At 43.8% G+C, this 17,514-nt stretch overlaps 7 protein-coding genes across 7 annotated transcripts; 3 read left to right on the top strand and 4 right to left on the bottom strand.

Annotated features, from left to right (window-relative positions):
- Positions 1 to 158: 158 nt before the first annotated feature.
- On the bottom strand, positions 159 to 530 carry O0I10_003935 (uncharacterized protein; the record flags this gene model as incomplete). Its single annotated transcript, XM_058484001.1, has 1 exon — positions 159 to 530. One exon carries the CDS (start codon positions 528 to 530, stop codon positions 159 to 161), a length of 372 nt encoding a protein of 123 aa, XP_058345390.1.
- A 339-nt stretch (positions 531 to 869) lies between these two features.
- On the bottom strand, positions 870 to 4,533 carry O0I10_003934 (uncharacterized protein; the record flags this gene model as incomplete). Its single annotated transcript, XM_058484000.1, has 15 exons — positions 870 to 1,131; positions 1,195 to 1,280; positions 1,343 to 1,639; positions 1,698 to 2,206; positions 2,262 to 2,364; positions 2,429 to 2,536; positions 2,589 to 2,686; positions 2,749 to 3,010; positions 3,066 to 3,128; positions 3,193 to 3,438; positions 3,503 to 3,604; positions 3,666 to 3,745; positions 3,810 to 4,052; positions 4,128 to 4,218; positions 4,285 to 4,533. 15 exons carry the CDS (start codon positions 4,531 to 4,533, stop codon positions 870 to 872), a joined length of 2,799 nt encoding a protein of 932 aa, XP_058345389.1.
- Positions 4,534 to 4,965: 432 nt separating this feature from the next.
- O0I10_003933 (uncharacterized protein) lies at positions 4,966 to 7,402 on the bottom strand (the record flags this gene model as incomplete). Its single annotated transcript, XM_058483999.1, has 6 exons — positions 4,966 to 5,199; positions 5,260 to 5,361; positions 5,419 to 5,607; positions 5,668 to 6,191; positions 6,259 to 7,323; positions 7,384 to 7,402. The coding sequence occupies 6 exons, from the start codon at positions 7,400 to 7,402 to the stop codon at positions 4,966 to 4,968; spliced, it is 2,133 nt and encodes a 710-aa protein (XP_058345388.1).
- Positions 7,403 to 7,633: 231 nt separating this feature from the next.
- O0I10_003932 (uncharacterized protein) lies at positions 7,634 to 9,493 on the bottom strand (the record flags this gene model as incomplete). Its single annotated transcript, XM_058483998.1, has 2 exons — positions 7,634 to 8,829; positions 8,899 to 9,493. 2 exons carry the CDS (start codon positions 9,491 to 9,493, stop codon positions 7,634 to 7,636), a joined length of 1,791 nt encoding a protein of 596 aa, XP_058345387.1.
- Positions 9,494 to 10,928: 1,435 nt separating this feature from the next.
- Positions 10,929 to 13,671, top strand: O0I10_003931 (uncharacterized protein; the record flags this gene model as incomplete). The annotated part of the gene is made up of 3 exons (XM_058483997.1): positions 10,929 to 11,166; positions 11,280 to 12,503; positions 12,575 to 13,671. 3 exons carry the CDS (start codon positions 10,929 to 10,931, stop codon positions 13,669 to 13,671), a joined length of 2,559 nt encoding a protein of 852 aa, XP_058345386.1.
- A 695-nt stretch (positions 13,672 to 14,366) lies between these two features.
- O0I10_003930 (uncharacterized protein) lies at positions 14,367 to 15,449 on the top strand (the record flags this gene model as incomplete). Its single annotated transcript, XM_058483996.1, has 6 exons — positions 14,367 to 14,470; positions 14,686 to 14,714; positions 14,772 to 14,925; positions 14,994 to 15,011; positions 15,065 to 15,190; positions 15,245 to 15,449. The coding sequence occupies 6 exons, from the start codon at positions 14,367 to 14,369 to the stop codon at positions 15,447 to 15,449; spliced, it is 636 nt and encodes a 211-aa protein (XP_058345385.1).
- Positions 15,450 to 16,300: 851 nt separating this feature from the next.
- On the top strand, positions 16,301 to 17,440 carry O0I10_003929 (uncharacterized protein; the record flags this gene model as incomplete). The annotated part of the gene is made up of 6 exons (XM_058483995.1): positions 16,301 to 16,369; positions 16,434 to 16,479; positions 16,544 to 16,606; positions 16,707 to 16,753; positions 16,818 to 17,132; positions 17,210 to 17,440. 6 exons carry the CDS (start codon positions 16,301 to 16,303, stop codon positions 17,438 to 17,440), a joined length of 771 nt encoding a protein of 256 aa, XP_058345384.1.
- Between the last annotated feature and the right edge of the window lie 74 nt (positions 17,441 to 17,514).

Genomic DNA, 17,514 nt, shown 5'->3' with positions numbered 1-17,514 from the left:
AGCATGCTCACTTGTCATTGTTGAACTTCATTAAGACTCTGCGAGGGATAAACGGAATCATCATCATCATTTACATGGGGGAGGGTGCACAAATACATCGAGTATAATGCAGCAGCAACAAAAATGCTATTTATGGATACGATGATAGCTTTATTTTATTATAATGCGGCAAGAGGGGAATCTTCTGAAGAAGTAAGAGCTACGCATTTATCAAGAAGCATACCGGCTATATCGCTAGGACCTTCGTTTTCTTCACCACCTTTCCATTTATCGACCTTGCAAGAGCCATGGATACCGGCTAAACCCTCAGTACAGCAAGCAATAAAGTCCTCTTCAGCTTTGCCGCTGCTCGTGTTCACTTCGCAAATTCCCGTTTCGTCATTCAAAGTGCCTTTGGTCCCTTTTGTTTTGCAGCACGTCGGTGTCCTCTGGCTCAGCAATGGAACATCGCAACACTTGCAGTATAATCGAGCAGAAACGTTGGCGGCGAGCGTAGCCATAGTGATCATAAATAGCACCGGGATCTTCATGATGGTTGTTGGAGCAAGTATACAAAACAATGGAATAAAAGAGAGACGAAGAAACGCTATGGAGATAAAAGACACATGTTTTCTATTCATTAGCAAAAGGAGAGCATGGACATCTAACTCAATAATGAGCCACTCCTATAACAATGAGCGAGATCGACGTCGTGGCATACAAAGTTGTTGTGTAATAGTAGGAGCAATCAGCCAAGAATCTCTTTACAAACATCATCATTCAAATGCATCATTGTCTTTGTAGTATCATCATGACATTGAGCCAAATGGATTTATCAAGGGGAGACCGTAAAAGCAACATTTTACTCATATGCAAGAAAAAGTAATCCACTAGCTCGATATCCTTGACTTTTCGCTTAATCTTTTGTTGCTTTCAGAAATATATCGATAGGTCAATAAAATATCGCCACTTGACTTCATGATGTGTTGTTTGATGGATGCCAGGGTCATTGTTAATGGAAGAATGGTGTCACAACATAGCAGCTCAATGTCTTGTACAGCTTGACCAGGTGCCATCCCTAATTTCTCGCCGACGTGGTGGATCAATTTCCGCACTCGGAGTACCCTGTTGGCTAAGAGTCGATTGCTACCCCTATCATCAAAGATAAACAATGAGCACCTCAAGTAGAATGTGTCGTCGTGTATGTATATTTACCCAGCTGGAAGTTCAGGCATCTTTGAACCCTTGTGCGGTGATAAGGAAAAGGTGAGCTTGACGGCATCCTTGTTGGGTATTTTGTTCTAGCAAAGTTGTCAGTTGGTTTTTGGATAACACTTTTCACTTCATGGCAAGATGTACTCACATGATACAAATAGGCTAGCAACCAAGAGGGAGCAGTGTTTGCAATCAATTCTGCATCGATCCCGGCATAGGCAGCTGTTCCACGATATAGATCAATGCCAGTGGATGCTTCGGCACTCTCTTCAGTGATGATGATGGTTGTTGAAGATGGGATGGATAATGGTGGAAATTCAGAGGGCGAGGGAGGTGTGTAATGTGTCTTTAAGCTGTCCGATGATGAGGACGCTTCCTTTTCAGTCTTTTTGCCAGCACCATGGTATCCATTCTTTGGAGCGTCACCCATGGATCGTTTAGGGAGCTATTCATTGTTATATAAGTAAAGGGGTTATACCACGTGGAAATAAGATGCAACTTACGTCGGCTTGTGTATCGTTTTCTTCTCCAGATGGCGTTTTTGATATTTTGGCCTTGACTGATAAATGCTTCAATCGATTGATAAAGTTACCAGTGGGTGACGCTGGTGATGTTGATAATGCTACGGGTGGTGGAGGTTGTACTGGCGATGTAGGCTCTGCTGTTGGATGATGTGCCCCTGAAAAATAGTCATCCTGAGGACTTGTGGTGGGTGGTGCCGTGAATGGTCCACTTGATATGCTATTGCAACCAGGTGACATTGGCGAGTTTGGTGGGAAGGCTGGGTTATTGTTGATATTGGTTGTAATAGCCGTCAAGGGTGGTTTTGGCGTCGTTGACTTTTTGGTATGAGTATCTGGAGGTGGTGTATCGGCAGCACGGATTACTGTGGTAGTGCTCTTGCGCTCTTGCTTTTCATCATGCGCTTTTTCCTCTTCCCGATGCTGTAGCTCGATCACTTTGTTCAGAAATTCTTTGAAGAGGTGTGCCAGCACCCATTTTCCAAGATTAACTATAAACCACTATAAGTAAAAAGTAGCACTAAATCCAACAAGCAGCTTGCTTACTTCTCTGATCTTCACGTATTTCATATGTATCGGGCAAGTCAGCTTCATCCGCATACATCTCACAATCGAAACAAGTGAATCCATCCATTTGTACAGTGATTGCCTTTGAAACCACCCCATGTCAATAACGAATAAAATCTTGCCATCATGCCACCCTATGTACTTACACCAATCTTTGTATCCACGGTACACCAAGCAGGAGCACAATCCATTCCATTCACTTCCTGAGCAACATCATGCAGAGGACGCTTGCCAAATTTTTTGACTTGAGTGCACTAAAATCCGATTTTAATGATCGCTCCTTTGTTAATAGCAAGTTGAACCAACCTTCACAATATCCCATAGACCAATTTCGCCATTGGTATCTTGTGTGAGCACATGTCGACGATTTTGTAACACGAGGTGAGCTGTAATTCCAGGTTTGCCTATTGAGATTCATGTGAGCTAAAGCTTCATCCACCCTCACATTTTGCCAACGAAAAAGTACCTGAGATAGTGCCATCAGGTGCACTACGTAATGGCTGAATCAATTCATTGGAATCATCATCATCTTCTTGATAGCTGATAGGGATAGACATGACCGATTTGGCGTATAATGTCAAGTTGTCACTTCCAACGAATGGCTCCGAATACTGAGAGTGATAGGGCGGTCGAGCAGGGGGTAGTTTTGCTGAAGCCGATGTAGGAATGTCGATGTTGTATGCTGAATCGATTAAAGTTTGTCGAGATTCGCGTGAAGGGATAGAGAGCTAAAAAGGTATATATAAGAACGATGGATGTCATTTCATTGGCATGCACACTCACCCATCTATTTATGTCTGAACTTGATGTAGCTGTCCAAATGTATTTGTCCTGCAATACAACAATCTACAGAAATAAGGTCATTGTCAGTAATGGATCATGCAATGATCACACCAAGCCCACCACTTGCCTTTGAAACACCCGATTTCTCTTTGAAAAGACCAATGCATTCACTTTCATTATCCATCTCGTTGCATCCTGAAATCTCCGTTTTGGTGACCAAGCCATCACGAGAACCGGCATAGAATATCTTCAATTCAGGATCATCGGAATAAAGGGACCACACTGAATCGGCATGTGTTTCATACGTAGCCAAGCATCGTTGCGCTTTGACCGACCATAGCTTGATGGTTGAATCTGATGAGCCAGAAAGTATCTATACGAGGGAATCCATTAGCCTAAACTTGTTTTTTATCATTGAATCCCTCATCCATACTTACATGACTACCATCCTCACTTATCAGCAATGTACGAATATTGTCCGTATGGCCTGTAAGTCTTCCAATTTGTTGACCCGATCGAGGATCCCATAATCGTACCACCTATGAGTTGGCTGCGTAAGTATACCTTATCTCTTATTCCATCTCCAAGTGCAATACAAACCTTGTCAGGTGAACCGGTTGCCAATACCTTGCCAGAAGGATTCACTGCCATAGCGTAAATTGATGTCTTGGTGATAGTATCTAAGGGCGCAGATGAATGAATAAAAGAGGTGGCAAGTGTATAAAGGTTGCATGTTGAACATACTGTGGGCACCCAAAGAATACATGTTTTGATCAGCGTTTGTATGAATGGCTGCTGCAGCTTGACATTTCTCGAGGTCCCAAATGTTGACACGTTTATCGAAACCACCACTAGCCACCCATCCTGCTTGATTGGCCGAGGCGAGGCATTTGACATAATCGTTATGCCATCCAATAGTCGATGAGCATGATTCTGGATCATTCACAGACCAAAGTTTAACCGTGCGATCGGATGATGCCGAGACCACTATAGCAGAGAGTGGGATTATTAATAACTTCTCCTTGGATTGCATTATATAAATATATAAATATATACACGTACCAGCCCTTCCATCTCTACAAACCACAATATCATTGACCCAATCGGTATGCATTTGAGTAAACGCCCTGTTGGTTGCCTTGGGTGCGGGTGTCTATATATGCAAGAACCCCCATTGTTGTTATTAAAAGAACGCATAAGCATATATATTTGTACACACCTCAAAATCGTGGTCGAGCTCCCATTCAGCATGGGCACTGGGTCGATGGAATTCAAAGTGAAGATCCCAACTTGCTACGACGCCGTCTCTGCCAGCAGAAAAAAGGACACCGCCATGGCCTGTGGTTTCGTTTATGGACTGTTGTACATTGGGATCGATTGCCAAGGAGTTGACACCTAAGCGATGGGCTCGTTCTTCATCACATGCTTCCACGACATACGATACGCTGCGTCGAGCCGATGCCTTCATAATTGAAGAACGCAGAATTGCAGGCAATGGAGGGGAGAGGGAGTCTTGGAAAAGAGAAGAAAAAGAGGCTCGGGGAAGAAGAGGTGTGGTACCTTAACAATTGCAACTGGTGTGGAGAGTCCTGGGATAATGGGAGCCGCCAATCACGAGGTCAAAACCTAAATGTTGCCCCATTTTCGCTCCGGCGATCGGTTGAACTGTATCCATTGAAGATCCAAGATAGAAAATAGGTACATTGGTGCAACCAGCTATGGCTTTTGACTCAAGAGAGGTCATGTGCTTAGGAGCATCAATATGCTGTGCACTATCAAATAAACGCTGCTATGCTTCTATTGCATTGTGAGTGGAACATTTGGGACACATGGATGAATTAAGGTCAAGGATGTCAAGTACATAGATATACCAGTTTTATTTACAGTCTGAGGATGTGGGCTATGTAATGTATTGCCTTAGCTGGGATCTACTTGTAGGCTTTGCTCGTGTTTGTTGCAAAAGAGCCAGCTTTTGCTCTAATTCAATCAATCGATGTGTCATTTCATCCACCTCTCGTTTTCGAGTACTCTCAACAAGCTCCACTCGTTGTTTTAAGGTCACGATCTCCTCTGTCTTCTTCTCAAGTTCGAGCGATTTTGCCAGCAGCTGTGATTGGAGCATCGTAAATGCGTCCTGGGAAAAGAGAGGTATTTTTAGGACCATTGCATCATCACAATCGTAAAGTACGCTTACTGTGGAATCATCCGTAACTACAAAGAGCTCACACTCTAGCAATTGCGCTGCTGTGGGTCGTTTTTCAGGGTCTGTGTCCATCATCCACAAAATCAATGCCGTCTACACATCAAACTTGTTAAGTAAATGAATTGACAATCATCCATAATGCAGCTTTACCTCTCTTGGGTATCTCTCTACAAATCCAGAGGGGAAGATGCCTTGTTTTAAACCATCAATTGCTTCAGCACGCTCCATGCATGTTGAAAATGGCTGAAGCATTTCAAAAAAGATGATGCCCAATGAGTAAATATCAACCTTTTCATCGTATGCACTAGGTGATTTTGCCAATTGTTCGGGTGATGCATACTATGTATGTTGTTGAGAATTCATCTTTGGCATTGAGATGATATGTATGTAGGCACTTACAGTCATTGTACCTACACCGCTGGTACGTGTAGTACGATGAAATGACATGCGTCGTCGACTGCTGCTGCTGTTACTTGTGAGCGACGTGGTGGAGGAAATGTGGTTATTGTAAAGATGCTCGTATTCATCAAGGGATGGTGGTAATGAAAAGGATGCAGCAGCCAAACCAAAATCACCAATTTTGGGGACCCAGGGTTGTTCATCCCATCCTGGTGGTATCGCTACTGTAACAGGGTCGTTGTTGTCCAAATGGTGTGGTGATGAAGACGATTGTACACTGGCAAGGCTATTGGCACGGCTTCGTCGACGCCCTTTACGCTGTTCATGAAAAGACGCTGGCATACTCAAGAAAATATTGGTGGGTTTGAGATCACGATGGATGATCCCTTGCTCATGGATATAAGCTGCCCCTTCCAATATCTGCGAGAATATCTCAAGGTTGCGTTCTGAATCCAAAAGATCGCAACAAGAAGCATCCGTGGTGAGTTTTTGGTTACGCAACTTGATGTAATCATGCAGCGTTGCTATGTAGTATGCATGTAATTAATCACTCGCTCATTCAGAAATATATATATCCTTCCTCCTCCTTACATGGACAAAGCTGCATTTGGATGTACAAAGTCCACTCCTGATGATGATGCTGTTGTGCATGTGACTTTGGGTTGCTGCATTCTTTGTTCACAAATGGATCCCTTTCTGAGGAAGATGTACTGCTAGTAGTAGAAGTGGTGGTGCTGCTGTTGTCGTGGTGACCAAATTGGATGGGTGACGATGTTGATGAGGTTGTATCCAATGTCATATCCGATAGCATGTCAGGCATGTTATTCATCCACAATGACGACGTACTATCACGTTTGCTCTGGTTGTCATGGTTGTTGTTGTTGTTGATAACAGCGGGTGGTTGTGGTGGATGTCCTATCTCTTCTTCCTCGTCTTGCTCATGCACAGTGGAAGATGTCACCTGTAGCCATGATGAATAATAGCGTACAATGTTACGGTGTTCAAGTCGAGCGAGATGCTTGATTTCTCGAAAGATGGTTGGATTACGTCGAGCAAGTCTGATTTTCTTGATAGCATATTCAATACCATCCAATTTGTTGCGTGCACGCCATACGCTGGCAAATCCTCCTCTTCCAAGCATACCAATCTCCACAAAATCATTCTGATATCGCGAATTTTGAACCGACAAGTTGAAAAGAAGATGCTCCTCCTCTTTCTCCTTCTCCTGCTGCTGCTGCTCTTCATGTTCGGAAGAATGGTCCAATATGGAACAACAAGAAGGGGATGATGATGATGTCGTTGTTGAGGAAGGTTGACATTGTTGGCGTTGCTCGTCGTCATGGAGACCGGAGAAAGATGACAAAGTCATCATCATCTTTGCTTGATAATCTGGATCATGGATTGTTTGTGAAGCTGTGCGTAGAATGTTTTGAATAGCAGTGGCCTGGGCATGAGACTGCATATCGTGATACACGTTATCAACAAAGCCCGCCGATGAGATGGTGGAGGTGGTGGTTGCCCTGAGAAGCACTTGACATATCAGAAAAAAGGCTCTAGGATTGGCTTGTGGTGAACCACCATGCATACGATGATACGATTCAACAAGTGAAGCAACCAGCAATCTAATTTGGTCCTCCTGCTGTTGCTGTTTATTGCCTGAAAGGATATCATTAGAGAACATGTACTCAATAACATAGTATGCATACACGGCTTTACCTCGTGCAACAGTAAGCATCTTGAAAGTGTGATGAGCAATGAGAGAAGTTAATGACAATGCTGCAATGGTGAGTGAGCGAGCAGAGCAAGTGTCATGGTTGAAAAAGAAACAACCAAAAGGAGGATATCCAATGGTTATTAAGGGGTGGGGGTGGGATAGCATAATCAAATCTCATATACACATAGACACACATATACATCCACACACTCACACACATATTGAACCATCCAAGTCTACAATCTAGTGGGGTCACTTGCCATTCGGCCGTTTTATCCACATTGAACTACTGTTGCTACTACTGCTACTCCTACGTCGTAGATGATCGTGCAACTCGTATGCATCTTGATTGTTGTTATTGGAATTGAGCTCGGGTGTCACGTCAAAAAATGGCGTGTTCAAGGTAGGTGATGTTGGAGACTCTGCTTCGGAATAACCATAGTGATGATGTTGATGAGGATTGCGCATGCTGGCTGTCCTTTTAGGGATGCCTCCGTGGAAGGTGGTAGGTGTGGTGGTGGCGGTGGTGTTGATACTCTTTGATAGCTTGCCATGAGGAAAAGAGCCAAGGCTAATAGATCTTCGTACGTTTTCTCGTATCCGGATGAGATTGATTTGAGGAGGTTGAGGAGGATGGGTTGGTGTCGAATGTGATATGGATGATGCCGGTGGTGGGGATACTACTTGAGATGGTTGCCATAGTTGCTGTTGTGTAATGTCATCTTCCAACAATATCTTGGATGAATCCGGATCGTAATTGGTAGTAGTTGTAGTAGTGGTAGTGATGGGTTGATCGGAGGGAATAATCTCATTCAATAGTTCTGGTGGAAGAGGCGCAACGCATAAAAGAGGAAACACACCTTTTTGTCCTGTCATGGCATTGATACCCAAGGCCCAGCCATCATCAAACTTTGCAGCCAAACAAATAAGGTCATCCACTTGCAAACCAAGCTCATCTTCCATCTGCGGGGGGTATGGATGCACAACAATGTGCAAATCTTCGGGTCGTGGTTGTTGGGGTGTTGCTACTGCTCCTGCTGCTCCTGCTGCTGCTGTTGATGATGGTGAAGAGGTGACTAAGGGTGGTGGTTCTTGCAAATGAATAGCTGATGAGATGGTTGGCTCGGATAACGTAGGCACAGATTCATCATGATGGGATACCAAAGCATGCCGGCTGCCAGTTTCAGCACGATCCACGTTGTTGTGATAATCGTCCCTTGATGATGAAATATACGTTTTGAATCCATGCGTATCCTTTCGAACCCGTTTCCGCCGTAAACAAAAGCATCCCACAGCAAAACATAATAAAACGGCACCAACCACACTGCCGACGACAATGCCAATGATAGCTCCTACTCCCAATCGATTACATGACACCTTGTTGCAGCATGGATCTGAGTTGTTGCTATCACAGTATTGACAAGCCGTATCCGTATCGGACTGAAATCCTACAAAAGAAGGCAAACGTTTAATCCCTTGCTTTTGATTCAAGCCGCATATCACACCCACATACGTACCACAATTATCAGGTTCATTGACAGCTCCTTCCACACAATTGACAGCATCACTGCCACTGAAACCTTCCCAATTTGAACATTCTGATTTTAGGTTGGCGATTGCATTCGAACGTGTAGTGGTATCTGAGCAAGTTGAAATGTCGTTCGTAATGTTGGATACACTGTTAACCCAATCATCGCACGTCGATTGACATAGTGGTGGTGGTGATACATTATGCTGATAACTGCAGCTGAGGGACTCTTGGGATTGTGTAAACCTTGCACATAATCGAGAGAGGGAGTATCGTGCATAGGGCGTGTTGTCATCATTCGTTGATCCTGAACATCCAAGCTGATCCATGTACAACGCACTTGTCTTTGCATACGATATTATACTTTGATCAAATGATGATACGTCGGTCGCATTTGCCATAAACGTGTATCGAGACGTGAGGGACGATAGATCGATGTAGTATTGACTGAATGCTGGACATGCTTCGGATGACGAGAGTGAGAGGCAGTTGGTTGTTGTCGAGGATTGAGCTTGAGCCTTCCATGTTGCGACGAAAAAGACGGCAAGCAATGCAGCAGAACAGGTGAATGATGAGGAGGACATGGAAATGGGTTGCTTTTCCGAGTTGCAGAACAAGAAGATCAAAAGAAGTGAATGATATACAAGATGAGTGATGCAAGAGGGTTGTTACAGTTGAAGAGTTCAGTTGACGAGCATACTGCTCGTTGTGTGGTGTGGAATAACAAAAGAAGAAAGCAAAAGAGAAGGGACGTGTATATAAAGAAAGAAAGTGAGAGAGAAAGAGAGAGAGAGCGAAAATCAAAGAGAAAGAGAGAGAGGAGCTTCACGCAAAAAGGGTATAAACGAGGCTACGCTTGAGACAAGACCTACAAGAAATGGCTACGCCCGTCATCTGGGCAACAGGGCGGGTTTCACAACGTGGAGTGTGTGTTGTGTGTGTGTGTGTGCGTGTGTGAGTGTGATGCTTTTGGCTCAATACAATCTCTCTTCCTCCCCCTGACAAGCCACCACCAGGTGGTCACCTTCCCTTTCCCTCATTATCCTTCTACATTCTTGACTTAGCTTGCTGTCATTTTATTCATACCGGTCTTCGGTCCGCTTTTGTTACTCAGTATTACAATCAGCAGCAATAACCCATATTGTAGCAGTAGACTTTTATCATTGCTAGTGCCTTCAAATCATCAATTACGCCCCGCTAATTACCATGCATACCTTTATACATCCATCGAGTAATCCATGGTCGGCATTTACCCAATGTTTTGCAATATGAAAAAGTAAATCACCACCATTCCAAAGTAAAATGAACTTTAGCAGTATTCAGTTAGACCTGCTTAGTTGTGGGGGACCTATGGAAGACGAAAAAACAAGATGTTTGTTATTTCGCCGCTTCAAAAACATCTCAAAGAACTCGATCGGGTCCCACCATTTGGGACGTCGATCCCTTGTACAAAAGCTAATTTGGTGTTCTGTTCACTTCAATTGATAGGATACCACGTTACTCGTTGTTGACAACATCCAATTGACTGCCATCCATTGAACAGCCATTGACCGTTGAAAAGAAGCATTGTGGATTGGGAGATACTACTTTTATGGTCCTACGCCCATGTTCCTGAATACATAAATGTGGTGGTGGTGGTGGTAATAGTAATCATGTTGATTATCGGGCAACACTTAAAAGGATAACAGTAATAAGCATGCAATGTGTGTATGCATGTGCCCCTAAATAAAGGCATGCAACAGGTCACAAGATCAGCGCCTTACTTGCAGTACGTTGCATGGCAACCAGGTAAGAATCCCATCGTGAGTCAAAAGGGCCTTTTGTGGAATAAATCAAATTGCAATTTCCAGGAATTCTACTTTTTAAAGTGTCTCTCTTCTTCTCTTCTCCTCCCTCATACTTTTCTTGTTTCTTGTTCTTTATTCCATATGCTCATTGCATAGATTGACTCATCTCATCCACGTACTCTCTCTCTCTCCCATTCCTCTTCTTCCTCATTGAGATTCCTTCAACTTCTTCATGGCAGTACTATTACAACCACAACGATCCAGACAAACACTCACACTGCTTGCTGGTGCTCTTTTATCATGCATTGTGCTCCTGGCGACCTCCTATTTTGCATGGACATCATCTCATGTACGACCCAACGACGACAAGGCACCAAGCAACCATCATCATGCTGAGATTGACATTGTTCAATACCCGGATGTGTCAGAGCAATTAGACCAAGATACATTGAACACTTTATTACTATCAGGTATGTGAAAAGGGATGTATGGATGGATACATGTATTTATGGTGACATCGATTAATTGATTAAATGTCTCTCAACCTTATATCCATGTATCACATCATCATCATCATCATCAGCAGGAGCATCTTCATCTTCTTCTTCATCAACACCCTCTTTTGAACGACATCATACATGGACGCAATTGAATCAACTTGTGAGCAATGTGGATGAAACGTCCTTACCAGGAGTCACTGCAATTGTGTTATACAATGAGGAGGTTGCAATGCAGATCAAGGCGATTACCCAACAACCACCACAGCCATCCGTTGTTGCTCCTGTTGCTGTGTGGATCATTTGTACCACGGAGGACGAGCGGAGGATTGTGGAACAACAGAGTTTTCCAAGTATTGTTCAAGTCTTGGTTCGTGACAAGAGCAGCTGGTTACCGGTGCCTGCTACAGACTTTGTTTGGCTCATTGATAAGGGTGTCGTTCCAGGCTCTCGTTATTTGGACCTTTTGCTTAAATTAGCACACACCAATGAATACAAAAATACCTTGCTGGGATCGACATCCGTTACTCTGGTACAACATGAATTGGATGGCCAAATTGCATGCAAAGCCATTGAGCAACATCAACAACAACAAACACATTCAGCACAAACCATTCATTACACGTGGCTTTTACGACGACATTGGCTCGCAGCCTTGATGAAAGAAGATGTAATCCCCCCTGCAGACAACAACGCTCTGGGCTACTGGATTAGCTTGAGTATCAACAAACATGCAGGCATCCCCTTGATTGGTCTTCCTACAACAAATGACGCCGACTATCGTGTGGAACAACGTAACCATGACGACCATTGTGCGGCATTCAACAACTACATTGAACAACATCCAAATGCACTTGTTGGCCACCAATTCCCTTTGGAGAACCAAGATGAGCAAAAAGAGGCAGCGATTTTCTTTGTCAGTGATACGAATAATGAATGGATTCAGCTTGCATGTGATATGCATCAACACCAAGATAATAACAATGCAGCTGTTCACATTGTGACCATCACCGACAATGACATCCGCCATCAATGTCCATCCTTACCATTGTCACGTATACATCATCTCGACATTGGCTCCACAGATTTGGATACCTCTGAACTAGTGCAACAGCTGATGCAGATCATTCGTATCACACAATCCAAGCTCTTTTTCTACACGCAGCCATCAGCCTCCTCAGCAGCACAGCATGCATTGGAATACACAAAGGTTTTGCTCATGGATGGATCCACCACGATGATTGGTTTACCAACCCAAAGCCTTCAACACTTGTCATGGATTACAGAATTGCCAGTGGAGACGCTTTCCAGTAAGTGAAGAGGTTGAGCAATAATAATAAGACTATCATCATCTCACACATACTCTCCCACTTTCTTTTAGAATGGCACGATTTCACACTCAAAGTGATTTTGACAACTGAAAAGCACCATGCGGAGTCATTTATGCATCTTTACGAATCCATTCACAATGCCGAATACTTGGGTGATCGTGTGGACCTCATGTTGTATATGGAAAGTAGTTCGGATGTGAGAACACAAACAGCAGTGCAAGGAGTGCAATGGGAACATGGTCTTAGGGATATTCGTCATCGTATTGTGCCCACCGAACGAGCATCCATGTTTGTGGAAGCATGGTATCCATCCACCAACAGCGAATACGCCATCATTTTGGATGACGGCATGCGACTCTCACCCTTATTCTATATCTGGGCCAAGTATGCTATCCTCAAATACCGCTACACAGCAACCAACAAGAACGATCACCTCTATGGCATCAGCTTGACTGCTCCACGTATTCTTGATACAGCAGCCGACAGCGATCGCCAACTCTTTGAAGCACCATCATCCTCTGATAGTGGAAGCAAGGGATACTTGATGCAAGTACCACCAAGCTTAGGTGCTGCTATTTATTTCCCTGAGCATTGGCGAGAGTTTCATGATTACATGAATGCACGCGTAGCCGATCATCTTGATAAGCAACTTCAACATATCCAAGTACCCAATTTAAGATCGAGTCAATGGATCCATTCTTGGCGTCGATACATGGATGAGCTTGTTTACTTGCGTGGCAACGTCATGCTTTATCCCAACCTTGACAACGGTGCCAGCTTTGCAACACGTCTTGAATTATCCACCGATCACTCCCATCCCACACCTGTCAGCATGGTTCAGTTGTATACGCTACCCCTTGTTGAAAAGGATGCTAAAGGTGTCTTCACTCGACAACTCTTATCAGAATGGTCGGATCTCCAAACATTGGGTATGTGGGGCAAGCCTGCCACGCTCACAGAACTTGCGGATCGTGGTAAAAAGTTGCAAAAGGAAGTGTCAGCATGCGTACCAGGTCCAGAGTACAACTTTGATCCATCCGAGCTACTTTGTCCTTTTGCGCGTGTTGTCGAGTATAAGGGAGGAAGCAAAGAACCATTACCCACACGAACTATCACGCTCTACGTGCCTGCTGAGACTCATCCATGATGATTGTAAATACATATTGTGTTGTATAGAACCATGCTGTTTCTTTATTCGATACCATTACAATAAAAAAAAGAAGAATCATTTCATGTCCATCCATCCCCTTGATCATGTTGTCATGCCGGAGGGACTCATAAAGTTGTCCGCAGTAGCTCATGTCACCTACACAACATCACCTTTAAGCAGCAGGTGGATTTATCAATGTTGATTTTCCATCATTCCAAGATGCTTGACCCATTTTATCAATCCAATCTATCATGACAACAATACCCACGCCCACCCACATATAAACAAGGCTGTTGTCACGAACACTATCATACGCCCTTTCTTTCTACTTGTATGCGTAGCATCATCAATGGCCTTTGGTAAGTCTCAAGGATAGTCTTTATTATGTGATCCACAAAATGAGATTGCTCATGCATTCGTCTTTTTTGTTACCTATAGCTCACATCATTGCTTTACGCTGTGTTCCTTGATGAACCCTTTGGGTTAGCTACGGCTATCACTTATATATTAAAAGGATGCAGCAAGTGTGCATTTTCATGCATTTCTAAACGTGTATGCATTGAATCAGTATACCACTAGGCCCATGTCCGTTTCCCGGAAACGAGAGACACTTTGAAAGGAGACGAAGCGGATAGGGCTAGCTACGTAGACTGATGGGGAAGTCGAGACTTCTTTGTTGGTAACATAAGTACATGCTTCACGCTATAGTCGTCCTAAAGCGCAAGGTTCAAGATGATCCTCAAGCCCTTGTACAACAAGATATCCGCATCACAGGGCATCGTCGATGGCGAGTCTGGTATGTAACTACAACTAGCAGCGGGTACCTTGTCAATGGAAGCCAACATACCTAAAAGGATCCGCCAAAGAAAAAGAGTCAACGCAAGGTAATATCCACATTGAATGGTTTTGATGAAGTTATTGATTTCATTGTATAGAACGCTGACGACAGCCCATGGAGACATTGAGAAACATGCTCGCCGGGTTTTGAAGCTCATAAGACTATAAGCGAAGCGACAATTGGATCTTTTATACAACGAATGGTAAGTTAAGGATTACATTCATTTGCGATGATTAGTGGCTAACAGTTCTTTCTTTAGTGGAGGAAATGATGACGACCTTGATGAAAATGGTACTCCCATATGGTAAAGCCAAGGTCGTGAAACAGCATTTGAAGAGCCTCAAGTTCTCGTTTGCGCTTACACATGAAGAAGCCTCCTTGATTGCCCGTATTCAGCAAAATTACGAAGCGATGTACAGCGGATTATGGAGGAATGTTTTAGCAACAAAGATGATGTAACTTGTGGTCTTGACTACATTAGGACTGCAACTCAACGCGCGTAAGTACCCTTTATCATGAACACGATGTGCATTTACTAAAGAAGGGTTACAGCGTCCTTCTCTGGAAACAGCAGCCACAGTCGTACACAAGTTCCTTGGAGTCATGGTGGCGCATTTTCGTGTATGGCCCAATGTTCGATACAGCATTCATGCTTGAAGACAATTGCACTGTTGTCAGGTAGCTTCTTTGCTTGCTTCCACCATTATTCGCTCTTAACCGAATTCAATCTAGGTCCGAATCAGAGTCTCAGACATACAAGGACGGTATTGTATCCAAGGATACCATCCCAATGAATGCAAGTACCAAGTCCATCGATGAGGCTGTTTGCAAAAACAAAAGCCGAAGAGTGGCAACAATCAAGGCCATCGAGTATAGGTTGCCACAGCGGCGATTGATCAACCACTTTGAAGCATTGACAGCACTTTGGCACGGCTAGGAGCTCGTAATCCATGGAACACGCAAGGTTGAAAAGTTGTATATATGCCCTTGTTGATCCACCTCTTGACAACATCCCCCATCCACATAACGTTGCTGTTATATGATTTGTTCAATTGTTCCGCTTTTTACCGTTATTACTATCACAATACGACCAACGCTACACTACCCTACGATGGCAACGATACCAAGGCCGTCAAAGAATAATGGTGGCATCAAGTATGGAAAGAAGTTCTCAAGAGCACGAGCAAGGAAGAAGGCGAAGAGGCAAGGACATTACAGAAGAGGCCCAATACACTTATGCAGAAAATAAAACTTGGCAATCATTGCAAATCTGAAAATAGCATATAATGCCGACCTGGGTCACATGCATTTGTAGGTGAAGAGTCGTTTTATTCATGCCCTTTGGTGATATCTACGTGAGTGTGTGGCTGAAGACGGGGAATACGTCGTAAGAGGCTAGGCCAATCGGTCGAGCCAATATGGGATCGATGATCGAATTCTTGGCTGATGATGGTGATCCGACCGTGCTACTGACTTGAATAAAATGTTGCTCTTGAGACCATAGCGCATGTTGATAAAGATCAATACGAGTAAACGATGTTGGTATCCAGGGCATCTCCATCCACCGTATCCAGGGGAACCAAATCAAAAACTTTCCATTTTCGAGGCCATGTTGATGATCATCTTATTGCATATCCTTGTCTATCACTTTCAAGTTGCATTGTGCGTAATGACGAACCGCTTACCAAACGTGGCTACTTTGGAAAAAGGACTAGATCCGAACCAACTCGTCTTGTCTCTCTCTGCAGTTTCTCTTTTTCCTCTTTTTCCTTCACATACCTTTTCAACATGCCTAGACGATGCTGCTGTATCTTTCCACTACGAGGAGGTGCCGTTATCCTTAGTATCCTCATTGCTGTAAGCGACAATGCCTCATGCCGTATATGCTGTATTTCGTGATCTGACACTCGAGGAACATTAGGCTGTCTCCGCCCTCTTGGTAGCCCTTACATTTGCACACATGAATCGTAAGCATGCCATTCAGCTCATCTCTCACGCCCTTTGCCAATGTACTTACACCTCATGTTGTAGCCATGGTCATGCATCTATCCGTTATCCATGCTGTGCTGCCGTGGGTAGCGGTTATTATATACAGTAAGTGGAAAAAAAGGAGCGAGGAACCACACAAAGCGACGCTGGTGAAACGTTGAAAAGCTCACACAATGTGTTACCACCTTGTTTTCTTTGTGCGTAGTTGCAACTGCAGTGATCGGCATATATGGCATCCTTGCCAGTGCAGCGGTAAGTGGTGTACCTTTTTACTCTTTAATTGACTGAGTTGGACTCATAATGCAATACGTGATAGGGCAAACTTGCATTGATGCGACTCTACAAGCTTCTCTTTTGGGTGTGTCTCGTATTCATCTTGACCATTTGGGATGCTATTACCTTTATCCTTGCCCTTGTCAATCGATCCAAAAGCCAAGATGCATGTGATGAGGCCAACCCAGATCAGGGTGAAGGTGGCGGTGGTGATCAATCTGTTTCAGTTGCTGGATACAAAACGACGTTCCTGGGTATGCAATTAGGAAGCACTTATGGCTTGGCCAATTGTGCACAGGCGGTGCAAGCAGGTGTTATTGGTTTAGCCATTCTTCTCTTTGTTGGACAAATTGCCATGGTAATGATCATTTGGGGGGTTGAGGGAAATAGGGGTTGGCTTGATTTGCTTACACACAACACGCATACACGCAATAGTTTTACTTTGCCACCGTCGTTGGATCCTATACCAAGAAACTCAAAGAACGTACTTATGGTCATCGGATCAATGATGATGATTGGAATGACAACTTGGAAGGACTTGGTGCAGCTTATCGTGCTGATGCTCAGAATGCCCAACGCTATCGGATGAGTCAACTCAACAGAGATAAGGGCTCTTCAGGCAACAAATTCACAAATGGATTGAAAAAGTTTAAATTTGGAAAATAAAACAAGGGCTTTATCTTGGGGAATGTCAATGGAAATGTAATATGCATGTTGGCGTGTGAGAAAAGTGTCAAATC

This window comes from Lichtheimia ornata (genome assembly GCF_029851405.1).
Source record: "Lichtheimia ornata isolate CBS 291.66 chromosome Unknown scaffold00013, whole genome shotgun sequence".
Classification (NCBI taxonomy): Eukaryota; Fungi; Mucoromycota; class Mucoromycetes; order Mucorales; family Lichtheimiaceae; genus Lichtheimia; species Lichtheimia ornata.
The sequence above is the reverse complement of the archived record's forward strand: the minus strand, read 5'-3'. Positions and strand labels throughout refer to the sequence as shown.